This window comes from Lagenorhynchus albirostris, chromosome 2 (genome assembly GCF_949774975.1).
Source record: "Lagenorhynchus albirostris chromosome 2, mLagAlb1.1, whole genome shotgun sequence".
NCBI lineage: Eukaryota > Metazoa > Chordata > Mammalia > Artiodactyla > Delphinidae > Lagenorhynchus > Lagenorhynchus albirostris.
The window spans coordinates 111,220,345-111,234,469 of record NC_083096.1 but is presented as its reverse complement, the minus strand read 5'-3'; the positions used below and the strand labels follow the sequence as shown (position 1 = coordinate 111,234,469).

Genomic DNA, 14,125 nt, shown 5'->3' with positions numbered 1-14,125 from the left:
AAGATGAACAAAAGACTTAACAGGCATACCACAAAGAAGAATATCCAATTGGCCAATAAAATATTTGAAAGGTGCTCAATCTCTTTAAGAATCAGACTACAAATTAAAAATCATAATAAAATAACACAGCCATCAAATTGACAAAAACTCAGAAACTCTGACCAAGTCAAGTATTGGAGAGGATGCGACAACAGGTACACTTAAACACTACTGTGAGTATAAACTGGTATCACCACTTTGGAAAATGTTTTGGTAACGTATAGTCAAATTGAAGGTATGCATACGCCACAACAAAGCAATTCAGCTTCTAGGTATAAACCCCAGAAAAACATATGTATAAGCAAACCACAATTCCTAAACAGAAGTGTTCACTGTTTCTAAAATTTAGAAAACCCAGAGTCCATTTATTACAGAAAATCCAGAAATAAGAATGGTTCAGGAAAGGGCATACGCTGGTGGCAGGAACTTTTGAGAAGCTGGTAATGTTCTAATTTTAGACCTAGGTGGTAGTTACATGGATGTTTACTGCATAATTATTCATTAAATTGTGTATTTCTGGACCTCCCTGGTGGCGCAGTGGTTAAGAATCCACCTGCCAATGCAGGGGACACAGGTTTGAGCCCTGGTCTGGGAAGATCCCACATGCTGCGGAGCAATTAAGCCTGTGTGCCACAACTACTGAACTTGCTCTCTAAAGCCCGTGAGCCACAACTACTGAGCCCGTGCACCACAACTACCGAAGCCCATGCGCCTAGAGCCTGTGCTCCGCAACAAGAGATGCCACCACAATGAGAAGCCCATGCACCGCAATGAAGATTAGCCCCTGCTCGCCGCAACTAGAGAAAGCCCATGTGCAGCAATGAAGATCCAACATAACCAAAAAAAAAAAAGGTGTATTTCTATTTTATGCTTTTTTATATGCATGTCATATTTCACAAAAAAAATTTTAGAAAGTAATTTATCTTTTAAGTAGAATTTAATTATGTCTAATTAAGCTTGAGGGAAAAAAAGACTTGGTGCATGGTAATTTTTCTTTCAGATGTGGGTAATGTCATGTCTGTACCAAAAACACCAATAAAATAAACTGTTTAAAAGGTACTAAAATTCTGCAACTCCAATACCAAAATGGTATTGAAAAATGAACATAATTCCATGATGTGATTTAATAATATTATTTTAGAACAATAGCAGTTGCAAAATACTTCAAATATGTAAGTTTTTAATTTTGTATAGTGCATAAGGAATGAAAAAGGGATGAAAGTATGAAAAGTATGAAAATTAAGTATATTAAAACAACAAGTCCTGTTAGCACTTCCTTCAAAATTCAATTGGGAATTTTGAAGGAATTGGGAAGTGTAATCACTTCCCAATAATTCTAACAGCATCCTCTCTGACTAGAACCACAGCAACAGCCTTATAACTGGTCTCTCAGCTTCCAATCTTCCACTCTTGCCTACTCAAGTCCACTTTCCAGACAGCAGCAAGAGTGATCTTTCAAAAAGCAAACAGGCTCAATGTCCACCCATGGCTTCCATTTTTACTTCGAATACATTAGGAGCCCTCACTAGTTTCTACTAGCCCTCACTAGTTTCACATTCTACATGCTCCTCACTCAACTACTCTTGTCACCTTGCCCCTCTTTTAACTCCTCAAACACCCTAACTTCATCCCTTTTTTCTTTTTTTGTGGTACGCAGGCCTCTCACTGCTGTGGCCTCTCCCGTCGCGGAGCACAGGCTCTGGACCCGCAGGCCCAGCGGCCATGGCTCACGGGCCCAGCCGCTCCACGGCACGTGGGATCCTCCAGGACCGGGGCACGAACCCGTGTCCCCTGCATCGGCAGGCGGACTCCCAACCACTGCGCCACCAGGGAAGCCCCTGACTCATTCTTTACTTTTGCTTTTGTCTCTACCTGGAAAGTCTTTTTCCAAACCTTCACATGACTGCCTCTTTCTCATCATTCAGACTGCTGCTTAAATGTCATCTTTCAGAGAAGCCTTTCCTGACTACTGTATGGAAAATAGTTCCCTTATAACACCCTCCTCCCCCAGCAAACAAACACCATTTTCATTTTCTTTAATTTCCTGTGTCCTATCTTCCAGATGCACTTAACGTTACCTGAAATTATATTTGTTCCTCTACTCATCTCCTGTCTCTCCTGCTACAATACAAGCTCCATGAGGAGAAGGACTTTGTTTTGGTCACTGCTGTATCCCTAGTAACTTAATATATTTGATAAGTGAAAAAAAAAAAGAATCTAATTCATTAGAAGAAATTCTAACTGGAAGGGAGTAGAAGAAATACTTACATGTTTATTGCTTATTGGTCTTTTTAAGAAAGCATCTCTAGAAATATGGTCTGCTGTTCTTGCCACATCTTCCAAAAATCGATAATCTACAAATATCGAAATAGAAAAATAAACAAATGATATATGCCAATGGCCAGGAAGCATCAATCGGCTATGCAGAAGATGGCTTACCACTTAGGAGATTCATTTCAGAAAACTGTTGCATTGAAACATATGCAGTTTTATCTCGAACTCCATTACATGTCAGTTCTGCTTTGTGTTTCTTTACACAGGGCAAACTGAAGAGACAAAAGAGGAGGTACTTTTACACTTTGAGGTAAAAAGGATACAGGCAGAGATAACAGGGTAGGAAATGACATACATACCTGCAGGAATAGCGCATACAACGTGGACATCTGTACTTTGCTTCTTCTGTACCACAAGTTTCACATCTACAAAAGCCCACATGAAACTTGATAAGTTACCAAATATTAATTTTACATGTTTATTTATAAACTTTTAATGCTGAGTCAATTACTCATCACAATCAATTTACAGACATGTAATCATAGTGAATAAAGCAGATGCAAGTAACTCTTATGAAATACTTGATAGCTGTCAAACATCATTAGAAAATTCTCCTCTAGGAAATGACAACTACATTTACAATGTTGTTAATGATATGTAATTCAAGAAAACACGTATTGAATTAAAAAAAATCATCTCACTTTGACTTCCTTTCCTACTATAATCTGAGAATGAGATCATTCGATATTTTAACTTTTAACTATTGACACTGTTAACAATTGTGTGTGTGCACATACCCAGAAGTCCAATCCATGAGCTATGTTTATTTATCTCAAAGGCAGACACACCAGAAAAAGATATAAGACCCAGGCAAATTTAGAGAGTAGCAGTTACATCTTTCTTTCTCAACTCCTCACCCAACCTAGAATGGGCGTCAAAATAATCTAGAAATGCTATTATCCAGCATCTGTCTTCAACTGTTCTTTTAGGATCTTGGGATACTGACAATCAAACTACAGCTACTTCTGTTTTAATGTGTTCGAGACAGTGATAATCCCAAGAAACTGACTACTCTTATTTCCTATGCTGCCTCATTATCACACTATAAGGAAATTAAATCAAAAGCAATAAATATTCATAGTACCCATAGAGAAACTAGACAGTTGGGTGAGTTCAAGTGTATTTTGTCTAATTTTAACTTACTCCACTTTATCCTTGTTGGTTTTATTAGACTTTTCCTCACACCTATCCTCTCTCAAAAGAATACTGAGCCAAGAGCATATTAAGTCAAGCCAGATTCTGGTACAAGGGCTTTCTGGCCCCAAGAATTTTCACTTCCTAACTTGGCCACTGGACACTAGTACCAACCTCACATATTTTCACTGAATTTATTGTCATCTGACAAAACCCTCCCTTCCCAATCGCCCTCCCCCCCATCATTCAGGCTCCAGTGACCCAAACTGGCACTTATTTATCATTATTCCACACCCTTCTGGTAGTGTAATTTCTTTCAGTCTAGACAACAGAGAATTCCACAGCTTTATTCCCCCAATGGAATTCTCCTTGCCCTACCTTGACATGGCCAGTTTCCGCTTGGAGCCCACTGGGGGATTTATCTGAAGCTCTTCTTTCACCTTTGTATCATCCATCACTTCTTCTTTAGGGAAATACTTCTCTTCTTTTACACACACTTCATCCATTATTTCCTCCTTCTTTACGTTCTGATCAAGAAACATCTCCTCCCCTTTAATCTTCAAGCTATCTTTCTTCTCTTCCTTCACTTCTAGCCAGTCCATCACTTCTTCCTTCACCTTCACTTTCTCTTCCTTTAGCTCTGGTTCTTCCACCTTCTCTTCTTTTAGCATCAAACTACTATCCGTCTCCTGCTTCACCTCCAACGTGCCTGGTTTTTCCTCTTTCACCTCAGGCCCATCCTCCACCTCCTGCTTTACCCACTGGTCATTCCGCATACCTTCTTCCATTTCTGACCAGTCCATTACTTCCTGCTTCACAACTGCTAGGTCCACTCGCATCTCCTCTGCCCTTGGTCCATTGCCTTCTTCCCCTTCCCCTGTCTTCCCCATTCCGGTCGGTCCGTTCCCCGCCTCTCCACTGCCGGCCTCCTCGGTCCCTACTGTGCCCCTGGCTCTCTCTCCATCTGACTCGAGACTTAGCCGCGCCCCTTCAGCTCCACTCTGGAGACCTCCTCCCGACGTCTCCTCATTTTTAGCAGCAAAATCCATCAGCTCAAGATCCTTGACCTCCGTTGCCACTCTGTCCTCCAATATGGCTGGTCCACGCCAATAGGAATGAATTTCTGGCTACAACACCGACAGCGGCCCACGTGTGGATCAGAGAAGCAGCAAGCAGAAAACGCCGACCCGGCGCGTCTGTCCAAACAGTCGTAAAGCAACGCTTCCGCACATTGCCGCTTCACGACTCGTGGAGCTCTTTACGGCTTGCTGCAGTCCGGCACAGATCCTACGGGATCCGCGTGAGGCTACGCCCACTGTCATCCCGCCTTTGGGGCGGGGTTTCGCCACACCCTTCCCTTGGGGAGGCCGCGCCCTATGCACGTGGCCACACGCTTCCGCTTAAAGAGAGCGTCTCCGCGCCGGGGGGCGGAGAAGCGGGACCGTCACAGCTTTGTAATTGGAAGGCCACCCTAATCTGTTCTGAACTTGCATGAAAATGGAAGAAACACCTGATATTACGCCTCTCCACGCTGCAGTTTCTTCAGCAGTACTCCAGAGACGATGGTATTACAAATCTTTTGGTTTATTTTGATGATTAAGTGTAATCATGCATGGAAATAAGCTAGCAGTGATGAAACTCAACATATGGTCGCTATTATTACTGGGAATCCTGATAGGTTTCAGGTAGGAAAGAGGGCATTAACTTTAATTCTTTCACTTCTTTGTCCGTAACAGCCGGCATCAGCCAGTTCCCCATTTACAGCATCTTACAGGATTCTCTCTAAGAGAGAGAATATATATATATAGAGAGAGAGAGAGAGAGAGAGAGAGAGAGAGAGAGAAAGGGAGAGATGTTAAAGAACCAAATAAATGCAGAGATACAACAGTCAAGGATTATATATATCACATATTTAAAGTCTGGGCCAAAAATTCAACCCCCAGGACTAGAATATCTTAAAAAAAACCCAAAACACAGAAAACAAAAACTAGCCTGGCATCTGTTTCAGTTACTTTTGAAAATTAATATTACACACTGAGCATTAGGCATTTTCACCTAATCTTTACATAATGTCTGTGAGATTCATATTTTTCTCTCTGCATAAGGAGACTTCAAAGAAATGGATTTTTAGCTGTGGGCTGCTTTGTGCCAATCCCTCAAATCTTGTTATGGTTTGCAGGGCATTTAACTGTTATCACTCATTCACATGTTCATCAGGGAATGGGAATTTTGAATGGGTGAGCAGAATGAGGAAATTTTGAAACCTTAGTTGGGGCTCCACTGATACTGTAGCACTGGAAGGAGCATTGAAGTAAGTTGGGAAAGTTTCGTAAAATTTTTTTATGGGTTACGAGGAAGAGGCTTGCAAAGGAGTCATACGGACAGTGTTTTGTCAATATACTTAGAGGTGCCAGCTACCCATGGAGTCAAAAAGAGCCTGACTGGTAACCCTGTTACCGACCAGGATTCTTGGACTCCTTAATCAATAGAAATTGATAAGAGGCCAGATAAGAAAATCAGGCAAGAGTTTATTGGGACTAGCGCTGCAGCACAAGGGAGCGAAAACAAATAACAGGTGCCTTTGTTGGCTCTTGGGGTGGGGGTGGGGCAGGAGGGAGCTGGTTCCTTTACATGTGGTGAGGATAGGGGTGGGGCAGGGGTCCACCTGAGGGGTGGCTTAGGTGGTCTGCCTATCTCCTTGGTGGTGCTGTGTGCAGGGTGCAAGTGCAGTACCCTGCTTTTGCTGCAGACTCCTGAGAAGTGGCAGTTGGGTTTTTGGTCTTTTTGTATCTTGTTGTTTTTAATTTGCCCCACCTGCACCTGCACACAGTTATTTTTAGTCCCTTATAGTTTCTTTGTATTCTGTTACTCTTTGTCCAGGTGCAAGCACTGCAGCAAAGGGTCCCAGGTCCCACCTGTCTCAGATTTGCAGGCCAGATTACATGTTTATACTAGGAATAGGGGCTAAATGACAGAAAGAATCCATGTGGCCTTGCTAAAGACAACATTTGGGGCATGAGAACAAGAGGAAGTGTTTGTTCCCATGAGAATAACGGATGTCTATTTAAAATCACAGAGAAAGTTGTGAAACTACAAATCAGACACCAGAAGCAAAAATGCTTTGGGGTATTTTGGATATTTGTCATTTTCCTACGTTTGTTCTTGTAATCTGTGTGTTTTTTTCACAGTCACTGGAGGGAATATCGTTAAACCAGTAAGGATTCTTGAGAGTATCACAGCTAGTCACTTAACTAAGTTAAACAATCAACACTTTAGGACTGTAGTTTTGATGGAGGTATCAGAGGTTGTGGTGATGTTGTTAAATGGCAGTTTTGAAGGAAAAGGGGAACTTGAGTGGTCCTGCCGGAGAGAACTTTGGGTTTTTGGAGTATAGAGCAAGGGTATTGCCTGCAGGGACAGACATGGCAGGGACGGGGGGATGAAGTTATTTGTGGGGCTATCGTTGAATTCCTATCCAGTTCCTCAAACCCCTTTCCCTCCCTTTTCTACCTCAATGGAGTAGAGGGACAAGCCCAGCTCCTGCAGTATAGGATTGAACCTTCATGCCATCCTCTATCATCTCTGTCTCCCAGCCCTGCACCAGGCATCCATGGTGCAGCTCTCCTACTCACTTTGGGAGCTGGCCCTTTGCCGAAATCATAGTTAAGTTCAATTTAACAGCTAGAAAGCTGGGGATACTTTCTAGGAAAGCATCTAAGCTAAGACTGAAATACCATGAGAGAGTGTATGTTACGGACGGTTAAAACCATTTTGGTGGCTCAGCAGGCAGTGTGTAATCAGCTGTCTGGTTGACTATAGGGTAAAGATTAGGAGGGCCTTTCCTGATCACTTAATGGACAGGTAAGAAAGTGAAGACCCAGAGAAATAAAATGATTTGCTCAAGATTACGTGGCTACTAATGGCAGTACTCTAACAGAAAATTAATGATCTGGTCAAAGCCTTTGTTCGCACCTGAGCCTGGTTAAAATAACGGCTGGAAAGTGGAAGTGCAGCTGGGCCCACACAAGAGGCAGGAACCAGAAAGCCTGGAAGCCTGAATTTTATCTTGTGGGCATGTGTTGTGATGGGTTGCATGTTGGGTTACTGAGAAACAGATGCTGATAGGAGTTATTAGGGTTCAATGCCTGTGAAAGGAAGGAGGAGGAAGCAGGATAGGTCAAAGAGAGAATTTAAGATGTGATGCCGGTCTGACAAATCCTTGGCCAACTTGCCGGGTAGCTCTGGAGAAAGCGTTTTCTTTCGAGTGTCCTGCATCAGGCGGAACTGCTCCATGCTTTATATCTGACCCCACTCAGTCACCTGATGCAGGCTGCCCCAGAAAGGGCGTGATCTTGGGCAGTAGGCTTCTCTGCAGCTGGAGCTGACAGCTGGAGGCTGATGACTGCACTTCTTGTGGCTGCGGATCAAGCTCTTTGAAGGGGGATCTCGGTGGCACCTCCCCATGGCTACCACAGTGTGAATGTGTGTTTGCCTCGGTGGCCACAGGGCCTTTTGTCACTGGATCAGCTTCGTTCTTCTTTCTTTAAGGCCAGTTGTCTCTCTTTTCCATGTACCTTGTTAAGAAATACAGCCACTCCACAACCCCCGGGTTTATGTATTCTCAATGCGTGTAGTCATGGATACTCCCTATTGTCCAATTCCAAATGTCTGGGGAAGAGTCTGATTAGATAAGCAAAGTAAAGGGGGTAGGATCTCTTAGTGTAAACATGATTGTGTAGTTGTCAGGGAAGACCAGTTTGATCTAGGCAGTGTTCTCTGATGACAATGGGAAAAGTACTGGGTTTAAGTCTCCAAGCTATGTGCTACTAGCTACTAGTAGCCACTAGTTGTGTGACCACGCCACGTCTAATTTGGTTTCTTCATCTGTAAAATGGAGATAGTTATACCTATTTAACAGAGCTGTTTTGAGAATTAAATGAGAAAATGTATGTGAGCTTTTAAACAGTAAAGCATTTTATAATTATAAGTATTATTTTCCTCATTCTACTAGTAATTTTGAAAGCTTCACTGGTGACAGCTTGTTTTCTCTTTCAGACTGTGGAGGACAAAGCTGAGATAATCACATTACCCAGTTCTCGGCACATTCTCACCATGTGCAACAATCCTTTCTTTAATGTTTTCGTCATTTGTCCATCTCCACTCTCATTACCCTCCCTCTCACTCTCATGCATTTGATCTGGTTCCTTATGTAAACACGTCTTTGTGAAATACATAGTGTTGTTTTATTGTGTGTTATTTGTAACAGCTTCCTTGAGGTATAATTCACATAAAAATACACCTATTAAAAAGATACACCTATTATAAACTTACCTAACTTTAAATTTATGGAGTTGTGCAACCATCACAACAGTCCAGTTTTAGAACATTTCCATCTTCGCCCCAAATTCCATTGTTTCCATTTGCAGTCAATCTCTGTTCCCAGGCAACCATTGATCTGTTTTCTTTCTGTATAGATTTGCCTTTCTTGGAAGTGTCATATGAAATCATACAATATGTGGTCTTTTGAGTTTGGCTTCTTTCATTTAGCATAAAGTTTTTGAAGCTTACCTATGTTGTAGCATGTATTGGTAGTTTGTTCCCTTTTTATTTCTGCATAATATTCCATTGTATAGATATATCACATTTTTTCATTCCTTTACTAGCTGATGGACATTTGGGTTGCTTCCAGGTTTGGTATTATGAATAATTCTGCTTCCACATTCACATATAAGTCTTTGTGTATACATATATTTTCATTTCCCTTGAGTAGATAGGTACTTGGGAGTGGAATTTCTGGGCCATGTAGAAAGTTTATGTTTAATTTTTTAAGGAATAGTCAAACTGTTTCCCAAAATAGCTATTCCATTTTACATTCCCACTGGCAAAGTATTAGGGTTCCAGTTTCTCTACATTTCTTGCCCAAATTTGGTATGGTCAGTCTTTTTGATTATGGGTATATAGTGGTATCTCATTGTGAATTTAATTTGCATTTTCTTAATAACTAGTAATGATGTTGAGTATCTTTTCATGTGCTTACTGGTCATTCTTATGTGAAATGTTTATTAGTGAAATGTTTATTCAAATCTTTTGCCTATTTTTTCTTATGTTATCTTTTACTTTTTAAGTTTAAAAAATTTTAAAAATGTAATACAATTTTACAAGGTTATTTTCCATCTAGTTATTACACAGCATTGGCTGTATTCCCTGTGTTGGTACAATACATCCTTGAGCCTGTTTGTACCTCACACTCCCCAACTCTTATATTGCCCCTCCTGCCCCTGCCAACCCAAGTGGCTACTAGTAACTTGTTCTCTATATCTGTGAGTCTTCTTTTGTGTTATGTAATAGCGGCGGGGCGAGCGCACAGCTATTAGCACATGACCGTTAGCGCTTGGCGGGTTACAGGTCCCACTCTGCCAACAGTCTTCATGCAGTGTTCCTCGGGGCAGAGAGTGCCGTGAAAGGCGGATCTTGGCTTTCTCCTTGGGGCCCTCCAGGCTCCCTGGCCTTGGGCCGGCGGGTGAGCTGGGGAGCCGGGGACAGGCTGAGTGCTGTGTCCTGCAGGGCTCCAGAGCCCTCACCATAGCCACCCACTGTCCGGACCCAGGCCTTGAAGCAGCAGCGACCCTCTCCCCCATCCCCACCTCTGCGACCTAACGGTGGCAGGCGTGACCATGGGTCGCAGTCCGGGAAATCCGGCACCCGTTTGGGTGGCCTGAGGAGCCTGAGGGCCAGTTGAGTCCTGGGCACTTTGCTCCCTCACTGGTGATGGCTGGGCAGGGTCTGGGACTTGGCCCTGAGGGCACCACCAGCTGAGATCTGCCTCCTCAGCTGCATCTGGGCACTGGTGGGAGGACCCAGACTGGGTACTGGACGAAGCTCCTGGGCAGGGTAACCAGACCGTGAAGGGACCCCTTCCTTTTAGACAGGGCTTGGACCTCGGAGGTCAAAAGTTGAACCTTGGGTCCTTGCCCTTTCTCGTCAGAACAGAGAATAACCTTTGTTTCAGTGGAGGTTTACAGGAACATCATGACCTATGACCTGACCTCAAAAACGAAGGATCTGACACCAAGAAGTTTGCAACAACTAACCACGCCCCTCCCTCACCTTTCCCATAAAAGGCTTTGCTAGAAGCTTTCGGGGAGTTTGGGGTTTTTAAGGCCTGAGCCATCCGTCTCCTTGCATGGCCCTGCTTTCTCTGCTCCAGACTCCAACATTTTGATATTGTTTGGCTTCACTGTGTGTTGGGCACATGGACTTGGATTGAGTAACAGTTATATTCACTAGTTTGTTGTATTTTATAGATTCCACATATAAGTGATATCATGCATTATCTGTCTTATTTCACTTAGCATAATGCCCTCCAAGTTCATCCATGTTCCTGCAAATGGCAAAATTTCATTCTTTTTTATGGCTGAGTAGTATTCCATTGTAAAGACATACTGCCTCCTCTTTACCTGTTCATCTGTTGATGGACCCTTAGGTTGCTTCCATATCTTGGCAATTGTAAATAATGCTGCTATGAACATTGGGGTGCATGTGTCCTTTCAAATTAGTGTTTTTGTTTTCTTCAGATATATACCCAGGAGTGGAATTGCTGGGTCATATAGTACTTCTATTTTTAGTTTTTTGAGAAACCTCCATACTGTTTTCCACAGTGACTGCGTGAATTCATATTCCCACCAACAGTGTACATAGGTTTGTTTGTTTTTTGTTGTTTTTGAATTGCTTAGTTTTAATTGAATGAATTCAGAATTGGGAGACTTTTCCCAAAAAATATGTGAAACTTACACCTAAAATTCAAGGCTTTTTAGAGCCTTAGAGTTATGGTTTTTCTTTTCTCATTCTCAATGAGTCCCTCTCTCTCTCTTTTTTTCTGTCTCTCTGATTCTGGATTTTTTACATAATCATTTATGCATAAAGTTTTGAGCCAGGAGAAGGTAAAAAACATTGTGGAATTCTTGGAGGTCCTTAGAATGCTATGAGTTGCTAGAGTTCAAAGTAGTTGTCTCTACTGAAATGGACCAAGTGAGACTAATTCTTTTGGCTTATCAGGAGGGTATGCATGGATTAAGTGTGATCATAGTATAGTAAAACTGTTTATTTTTAGATACATCTAAATGAATATTACCCTTCTGAGTAGTCAACTAGGGATTGCATATACTTATTTTTCTTGATGCTGTTGTTTAAAAATAGGTTTTATAACTTTTTTCTTAGATTTATCTTCTGGAATAGTTTGAATCAAGATAAAGCTTGTTTCACATATTGTTTTTGATATTTTTTTAACATTTTTATTTTATATTGGAGTAGAGTTGATTTACAATGTTGTGTCAGTTTTAGGTGTACAGCAAAATGGTTCAGTTATACATATATGTATAATTCTCTTTTTCAGATTCTTTTCCCATATATATTATTAAAGAATATTGAGTAGAGTTCCCTGTGCTATACAGTAGGTCCTTGTTGAGTATATATTTCATATATAGTAGTGTGTATATGTTAATCCCAAACTCTTAATTTATCCCTCCCCCCACCTTTCCCCTTTGGTAAACATGTTTGTTTTCTGTGTCTGTGAGTCTGCTTCTGTTGTGTAATTAAGTTATTTTGTATCTTTTTTTTTTAAGATTCTACATATAAGTGCTATTATATGATATTTGTCTTTCTCTGTCTGACTTGCATAACTATAATAATCTCTAAGTCCATCCATATTGCTGCAAATGGCATTATTTCATTCTTTTTTATGTCTGAGTAATAGTCCATTGTATATATGTACCACATCTTCTTTATGCATTCCTCTGTCAATGGACACTCAGGTTGCTTCCACGTCTTGGCTATTATAAATAGTGCTGCAATGAATATTGGGGTGCATATATTTTTTCGAAGCATGATTTTCTCCAGATGTATGCCCAGAAGTGGGATTGCTGGATCGTATGGCAACTGTGTTTTTAGTTTTTGAAGGAACCTCCATACTGTTCTCCATAGTGGCTCTACCAATTTACATTTCCACCAACAGTGTAGGAGGGTTCCCTTTTCTCCACACCCTGTCCAGCTTTTATTGCTTGTAGACTTTTTGATGATGACCATTCTGACTGGTGTGAGGTGATACCTCATTGTAGTTTTGATTTGCATTTCTCTAATAAGTAGTGATGTTGAGCATCTTTTCATGTGCTTTCTGGCCATCTGTATGTCTTTTTTGGGCAAATATCTATTTAGATCTTTCACCCATTTTTTGATTGGGTTTTTTTGTTTTTTTGATATTGAGCTGCATGAGCTATTTGTATATTTTGGAGATTAATCTCTTGTCAGTTGCTTCATTTGTAAGTATTTTCTCCCATTCCATGGGTTGTCTTTTTGTTCTGTTTATAATTTCCATTGCTGTGCAAAAGCTTTTAAGTTTAATTAGGTCCCATTGGTTTATTTTTGTTTTTATTTTCATTACTCTAGGAGGTAAATCCAAAAAGATATTGCTGCAATTTATGTCAAAGAGTGTTCTGCCTATGTTTTCCGCTAAGAGATTTATAGTATCTGGCCTTACATTTAGGTCTTTAATCCATTTTGAGTTTATTTTTGTGTATGGTGTTAAAGAATGTTCTAATTTCTTTCTTTTACATGTAGCTGTCCAGTTTTCCCGGTACCACTTATTGAAGAGACTGTCTTTTCTCCATTGTATAGTCTTGCCTCCTTTGTTGTAGATTAATTGACCATAGGTTCATGAATTTATCTCTGGGCTTTCTATTCTGTTCCTTTGATCTATAAGTCTGTTTTTGTGCCAGTACCATACTGTCTTGAATACTGTAGCTTTATAGTATAGTCTGAAGTCAGGGAACCTGATTCCTCCAGCTCCATTTTTCTTTCTCAAGATTGCTTTGGCTATTTGGGCTCTTTTGTGTTTCCATACAAATTTTAAGATATTTTCTTTAGATCTGCATAAAATGCCATTGGTAATCTGATAGGGATTGCATTGAATCTGTAGATTGCCTTGGGTAGTATAGTCATTTTGACAATATGAATTATTCCAATCCAGGATCATGGTATACCTTTCCATCTGTGTAATCTTCAATTTCTTTCATCAGTATCTGAGTACAGGTCTTTTGCTTCCGTAGGTAGGTTTATTCCTAGGTACTTTATTCTTTTTGATGTGATGGTATAAAGGATTGTTTCCTTAATTTCTCTTTCTGATCTTTTGTTGTTAGTTATAGAAATGTAACAGATTTCTGTGTATTAATTTTGTATCCTGCAGCTTTACCAAATTCATTGATGAGCTCTAGTAGTTTTCTAGTGGCATCTTTAGGATTTTCTATGTGTAGTATCATGTCATCTACAAACAGTGACTGTTTTACCTGTTTTCCAATTTGGATTCCATTTGTTTCTTTTTCTTCTCTTATTGTCATGGTTAGGACTTCCAAAACCATGTTGAATAAAAGTGGCAAGACTGGCATCCTTGTCTTGCTCCTGATCTGAGAGGAAATGCTTTCATTTTTTCACCATTATGTTAGCTGTAGGTTTGTCATATATGGCCTTTATTATGTTGTTGGTATGTTCCCTCTGTGCCCACTTTCTGGAGAGTTTTTATCATAAATAGGTATTGAATTTTGTCAGAAGCTTTTTCTGCATCTATTGA

At 40.8% G+C, this 14,125-nt stretch overlaps 1 protein-coding gene and 1 long non-coding RNA gene across 3 annotated transcripts in view; one reads left to right on the top strand and one right to left on the bottom strand.

The window, feature by feature from the left end:
* Positions 1 to 4,707, bottom strand: part of ZNHIT6 (zinc finger HIT-type containing 6) — a 58,629-nt gene extending 53,922 nt beyond the window's left edge. The window contains exons 1-4 of the mRNA XM_060139636.1: positions 3,886 to 4,707; positions 2,673 to 2,738; positions 2,479 to 2,585; positions 2,308 to 2,393 (exon numbers count right to left, since the gene is read on the bottom strand). Coding sequence (XP_059995619.1) covers positions 2,308 to 2,393; positions 2,479 to 2,585; positions 2,673 to 2,738; positions 3,886 to 4,556 — 930 coding nt within the window. The 5' untranslated portion in view covers positions 4,557 to 4,707. The remainder of the gene's footprint in view (positions 1 to 2,307; positions 2,394 to 2,478; positions 2,586 to 2,672; positions 2,739 to 3,885) is intronic.
* A 142-nt stretch (positions 4,708 to 4,849) lies between these two features.
* The window catches only part of LOC132514656 (uncharacterized), a 112,231-nt gene continuing 102,955 nt past the window's right edge, over positions 4,850 to 14,125 (top strand). For both annotated transcript variants that reach the window (XR_009538889.1, XR_009538888.1), the window contains exon 1: positions 4,850 to 5,072. This is a non-coding gene — a long non-coding RNA (uncharacterized LOC132514656). The remainder of the gene's footprint in view (positions 5,073 to 14,125) is intronic.